Source organism: Strix aluco, chromosome 4, assembly GCF_031877795.1.
Source record: "Strix aluco isolate bStrAlu1 chromosome 4, bStrAlu1.hap1, whole genome shotgun sequence".
In the NCBI taxonomy this organism is placed as follows: Eukaryota; Metazoa; Chordata; class Aves; order Strigiformes; family Strigidae; genus Strix; species Strix aluco.
Window position 1 is genome coordinate 36,672,401 of NC_133934.1, and position 6,003 is coordinate 36,678,403.

The 6,003-nt window shown below is 56.9% G+C and overlaps 1 protein-coding gene across 2 annotated transcripts; it reads right to left on the minus strand.

Annotated features, from left to right (window-relative positions):
- Positions 1-4,280: 4,280 nt before the first annotated feature.
- HELT (helt bHLH transcription factor) lies at positions 4,281-5,666 on the minus strand. Of its 2 annotated transcripts, none has more exons than XM_074821400.1 (4): positions 5,640-5,666; positions 5,161-5,265; positions 4,910-5,006; positions 4,281-4,780 (listed from the first exon to the last, which is right to left on the minus strand). In XM_074821400.1, exons 1-4 carry the CDS (start codon positions 5,664-5,666, stop codon positions 4,281-4,283), a joined length of 729 nt encoding a protein of 242 aa, XP_074677501.1. The 2 variants fall into 2 exon arrangements, with proteins under 2 accessions (XP_074677501.1, XP_074677502.1); XM_074821401.1 differs by having other exon boundaries at positions 4,281-4,783.
- Between the last annotated feature and the right edge of the window lie 337 nt (positions 5,667-6,003).

Genomic DNA, 6,003 nt, shown 5'->3' on the forward strand with positions numbered 1-6,003 from the left:
ATAATGCACATTTCAGTTGCTGTAGTTTGAAGATTAATGTTAAACAATCTGTTTCCTAAATTGAACTGAATTTAATATTCTGAGTTTGAATCTTCCAAACTACTCCTCTTTCCTCACATTTGATGTTTCATCCAATTGTTCTCAGTGTTGCTCTCTCTCACCTTTTTTAATGAGTTTTGTTTGTTTTAACATACCACTCTGTATGCAGTATGGTATGTGGGTAGGTATCAGAGCTTTAACCTTATATACATATTAAAATGCCTTTCTTATACATCTTGCCATAATTACGTCTTCTCTTCAAGAGAATCCAGTGTTCTTTTCCTAAAACAGCTTTTACGCAATCTGCGGGCAAGCTTGCTAGAAATAAACATGATGATGTGAGGAGGGATAGATTCATCCAAGGCAGGAGGCAAATCTGTGAGATCAGCTGCTGCATCTCAGCAAATATGAAACTGTCAGCTGGAGGGTTTCTTTCCAAGAGGCTGCCTTTGCGAAGGGGTTGCTGGACAAGCGTGCAGCTGCTTCAGCAGCATATGTCTAATACAGACTGTTCCCAAGAGCCACAGGCAAACAGAAGGTCTCCTCTTCCTTATGCTTGAGTCACTTTAGGAAGGGAAAACACCCATCTGGGCACTCTTTACCTCTCTCTGAGAACGTGGTAGCAGGGCAAGAAGCTGATCTGGACAGGGTGGTCATTGTACCCTGGCACCCGAGACCTTCTGTTCTCAGCACTCCTGGTATGACCCTGGTCGAGTCGTGCAGGCTACCTGCAGGGGTACCTTTGAGCCTGAGGAACAGCAGCAGCATCCCGCAGAGCACTGGGACAGCGAGACTTACAAACTGGCAGGGTCTTTAGTCCCATGGGAAAGGGATCATATCCATACCACTAGGAAGCCAGCTCTGACATGCATCACTAGTGGAACGGATCTGTGATTAAGAGCCTTCTGCCATGCTGTTCCTCCTCCTTCCCTCAGCTGCTTCTTCCCAACCCATGGCTCAGCCTCTGTAGATGTGCTGATGCAACTGTCTGTGATCCAATGCTGTGAGCAGGGGTCGCTGACCCAAGGTAAAATAAAAATACTCTTTTCTCATTGGCTGGTGACCTGATTGATAAGTTGCCCTCAAAATGACTGTGTTGGCATGAATTCGGGGACTGTGCTCTCTGGCATGGGCTCTGTTCCCAAGGCTGGAAACTCCACAGTGTGGCACTGCCACCAAAGCCCCCTGATCTTTGAATGATGCCTTCAGGCTGGTGCAAAACTATGGGAAGAAAGAAGAGTTCTGATCTGTGTTATATATGCTCAAAGTTCATAAACATTTTTTACTTATTTAAAGAGCAAGAGTGGCACAGTAACACTTCCTTCCTGGCTTCGCCTCTTGACTGTTTAAAACGTAAATTTTTAAGGTGGAGAGTTTGTGCACAGGCTACTTATGTCTCTTTGATCTAATTGATGATATTTTACTTCCATGATAATGCAAATAAATCCTTATGATAAATTTGGGAGTTGGAGATTTTTTCAGTAATGCAATATTACAAAGATTGGCGTAAACTCTTCTGTTGACTGAGTAAATGGCAAGTAAGAGTCAGTATCAGATACAGAATGGTAAACTCCCATTTTGTTGTCCTTTGATCCCAGAATGATTCTTTGCCTTCAACAGAAAGAAATTACTGAGATGTGACTATGCTGTACAAGTATTCTCTGGGGTGAGAAGAACTGCAGCATATGTAGGACTTGGAAAACGTGAGGAAAAGAGAGGAGTTCAGATACAGGAAGAAGAGATGGAAAAGAGGATGTGAAAGGCACAGGGAAGGAAGGCAAGGCAAAATGGGGCAAAGGAGATTTGGAGGTTTAAGAAGGAGAAAGATGCTAGCTGAAGGAAAGGAATAGGAAATAATACAGCAAGTCATTCATCATCAGGATTTTTAGCTAAGCAGGTGTGTAACAGAGAAGCTAGTATTTAGGGGGCTTTGGGAGTTAAAGTGGTTTATTTTCAGGAACAAAAGCCCTCTATTTGTTCCCATGCTAGCTGCTGCCAGACACCAGTAAATGGCACTGCCATGTTGGAAGACGAGCATTGCCAGCCCAGATGGGCACCACACCTGAGACTAGGTACGGCCTTCCACTGCCCTGGCACATGTGACATCCATCTCCTACCTGCTCCCACCAAAGCTGGTGGGTGATGCTCGTGGCAGAGCTAAAATAAGTCCAGAAAAAAAAAAGCTAAACATGTCTGCCCTCCAGGTGCAGAAATGTAAAATAAAATAAAAACAAATGAGCTGGACCTCTGTCAAAACACAGGGGATGCCTATCTCAGGGAAGCTCTGTACCCTAGTGCCTGTGAGGATCCACCCCCGTGTGCCATGCTCATGGCAGGTGATCCGAGATGGGAAAGGCAACTGGGCTCCCATTCCCGGTTCCGCTGGCTTTAGTGGATGCCAAAATAATTCTGGAGGCAAAAGCTGGGGTCTGCAGGGCCAGGGGGCGAGCTCAGAGCCCTGCATGGGTGGAGGAGGGAGACTTTTATCCTAAAGTCATTGTAAAGCCAAAGAGGGGTTTATCCTCCACAGCTAAATGAAAACAAAAAGGAAAAAGAAAAAAAAATCCAGAATAGCAACATTAGAGATACAAAGAACGTCATGGACCAGTGCGAGTTTGCAAAATTCTATGTAAATGATCCCAGTTTTGACCGTGGTGGCCCTCTGCTAATCCCAGAGAGAAAATCTACTTAGCAAAGGAAAGTTTTGCTTAATTTGGTTAACAGGGACCAAAATGCTGAATATATTAATAATTTATATTTCCAGGAAAACGCTGTATCTTTAATGTTTCATGCCAAAGGGGCTTCACAAGAGCTTAACGCTAACAGAATAAAAATCGTGTAACATTTCCTCCATATCCCGCACCCAGCGCTGGTGAAAATGAGTGCAGGACATGTGTTTTCTTAGCAGGCACCAGCCATTCTGCTGCTGCTGACTGCATTTGGCTGATCCCATGTCGCTCTGTGCACACTGAGCAAGGGAGAGGTTCCCGCTGGATTTACCGTCCTAAAGGTGTCCCGCGGAAATGAGGGGTTTTGTCCCCTCTCGGGCTGACGCATTACGCTATCCCGCCATGTGACCTTTTCCCCACTAATCTGAAATAGCAGCTTCTCCTGTATTTACAGGTTAAATGGAAGATACACATGTTATTTTTTACTCATTGTAATGAAGATCTTTTTTGTCTGTCTCCGAATAAAGGGTCGGGTTGGTTTACAAATTGCGGGTCAGCCCACTCCGTGACCTGGGCAAACAGCCTGGGTCAAACCTCCTCAAAGCCTCCCCACCCAACTGGAATAAGTTAATTTACCCCTCGTCGGATACCCGGGGGGGGGGGGGGGGGGGGGAGTGGCTGGGGTCCCCCTGCCCTCCTGCCAGCGGGTGCGGGGACACTTGGTTCGGGTGGGACCGACATTGCCCGGTTAAGCCCGGCAGGAGGGAGCCGCGCAGCGAGTCTTGAAGGACTCGCTCTCCGGAGCTTGTATTTGGTTTATTGTGGGCGCTCTGCACCTCCGCAGAGGCCGCCTCCCCTCTGCGCCCCGTCCTGCGCCTTCCCCCCAGTTCCTCCTCCTCCGCACAGGCTGCGCCGCAGAGACATTCGCCGGCAAAACCCCCGGGAGACGCCGGTGCCTTTCGGACGCGTGTCCCCGGGAGCATCCGCCCCCTCCCCGCCCCGGGCGTGCGGGACGGCAGCACCCACGCGGTTGTGGGGAGGAGGGGGCGCCCCCCACTCCGCGGGGCATCGCCGGGACTCCCCCCCCGCCCGGCGCCCCCAACCCCGGGGAGGGCCGCGGAGCAGAGGCCGGGCGGCCCCGCGCCCCGCCCCGCCCAGCCGGGCGCCGGTGCCCCCCCCCGGCCGGGGAGCGCAGCCGCCTCCCCGGCCCTCGCGGAACCACGTTTCGCTCGTGGTTTTCTTCCCTGGGGGGATGGGAGGGTGGGGGATACCCTCCCCCAGCGCCCCCCGAGGAAGCTCCCTCCTAGAAACAAGAAAGGGCGGCGGGTATAAACATTTATTCCAAGGCATCGCTTGTACAGGCACCGCACCCGGAGGCGGGAAGAAGGGCGGGGGGGGGGGGGGCAGAGCCAGGCCCCCCGAGAGGGCGGGCGGGAGCAGAGCCGGGCCTTGGGGGGGCTCCGCGACCCCCGCCCCTCTCCCTGCCTGCGCCCGGCAGCCTCCCCGTGCGCCCCGGCGTAACTCGCAGTGTCCGCGGTCATAAATAGGATTTTCTGAGGCGGGGGCGAGTCTCTATAGCATGGCGGGGTGCTGGCCGGGGGGCAGCCCGAAGGCGTTGGGGTGGGAATGACCGAGGAGGTTGAGGTAGTGGCGGTCCAGCCCCTGCACGGAGGAGAGGAAGGTGCTGCGCTGCTGGCCGGGGCTGGCGAGGGGCACGGCGGCGTTGGGGAGGTGGTAGGGCAGGGGGGGGCTGCGGGCGGCGCCGTGCCAGGGGAAGGGCCCCCCCGAGGGCGGCTGGAGCACGGCCTCGCCGGGGCCGTGGCCGTGGCCGTGCCCGGGGCACTCGGGCCCGGGGTGCAGCTGGTAGGAAAAGTCCGGCTCCGGGAGGGAGCCCAGGGAGGTGAAGAGAGGCTCCGTGACGAAGCGCGCTTTGGACTGGAGGAAGGCCAGGATGCGGGCGTATTTGGTGTCTTTGGTCTCCATCCTCTCCACCGTCGTCAGGTAGTGGACCAGGTTCTTCATGCACTCGTGGTAGCCGTAGTGGAAGTAGTTGGCGAACTCGGAGAGCAGCTCTGCTGGAAAGGAAGGGGCAGGGGAGCCCAGCTCCTCAGGGGCCGGCCGGAGCGGAGGGGGGGGGGGGGGGGCCGGGGCCGCCCCCACGCCCCGGGTGTCCCAGCGGGGGGCCGCGCCCGCCCACCTACCCTTCTCCCGGCCGCGGGGGAAGTCCGCCGAGTGCAGGGCCCGCAGGTACTGCACCGTCATCTCCAGGATCTCCGCTTTCTCCAGCTTCCCCGAGCTCTGCAACGGCGGGGGAGAGGGGCATCACCTCTCCCCTGCGGCTGCCCTCCGCCTGGACGCCCCCCCCCCCCCCCCCCCGGGCAAGGTCGCTCCGCACCGGGGCGAGGGGCGCAGGGGCTGTCCCCCCGTCTCCCCGCCCCCCCCCCCCGCCTACCTGCTTGGCCAGAGCCATGGGCACCGTCTTCCCCAACTCGGTGAGGCAGCGGTTGATGCGGTCCCTCCTCCGCTTCTCAATCACTTTGTGGGAAACCGGCGTCCTCTGTGGGAAAACGGCGGGGCGCGTTAGCGGAGGGAAAGCAGCCGGATCCGGCCTCACCGGGGCAGCCGCTCCCGGCCCCGATCCCTCCAGGGCAGCCGGTCCCGACCCCGCTCCGAGCAGCAGCGCCGGGCGCGACGCGGCCCCGGGAGGGATGCTCCGGCGGCGGGTCCTCTCCGCACCGCCCCGGGGGCTCCCCGTCTGCGCGGCCGGCCCCGGCAAGGCAGGCTTGGTGGTTGGGTTTGGGGTTTTTTTTGAGGGGGGGGGGGGAGTGTGGTTTTTTTTCGGGGGGGCTTTTTGAAGGGAAAGGCGGGGAGGGGGCCGGGGTCGCCCCGCGGCCCCGCAGAGCCGTGCGCGCAAGGCGGGCGGCGACTCACCCTCCGCTCCTTGAGCTTGGAGGCCATGGTGGGCACTGCATCCCCGCTCTCTCCGGGCCCCTTATAAAGCCATCACTTCTTGGGGGGGACCCCGGGGGGCCTCCACGGGCCCGCTGATCCCATAGGATTAGGGGCGAGCGGCGCCGGGGGAATGTATGCATTAAAGATCAGGGTGGAAGGGGGCGAGAGAAGGATGAGGGTCTGTTGTGGGGTTTTTTTTTTTTTTCCCTCTCTTCTTCCTTTCCTCCCCCTTCCTCGCCCCCGTCCACGCAGCCGGGGGCGGCCCAGCTGTGTCGCCCCACGTGGACCTCGGGGACACACGTGACGGTCCCACAATAGCGGCGGGGATGGGGCCGGGGATGCG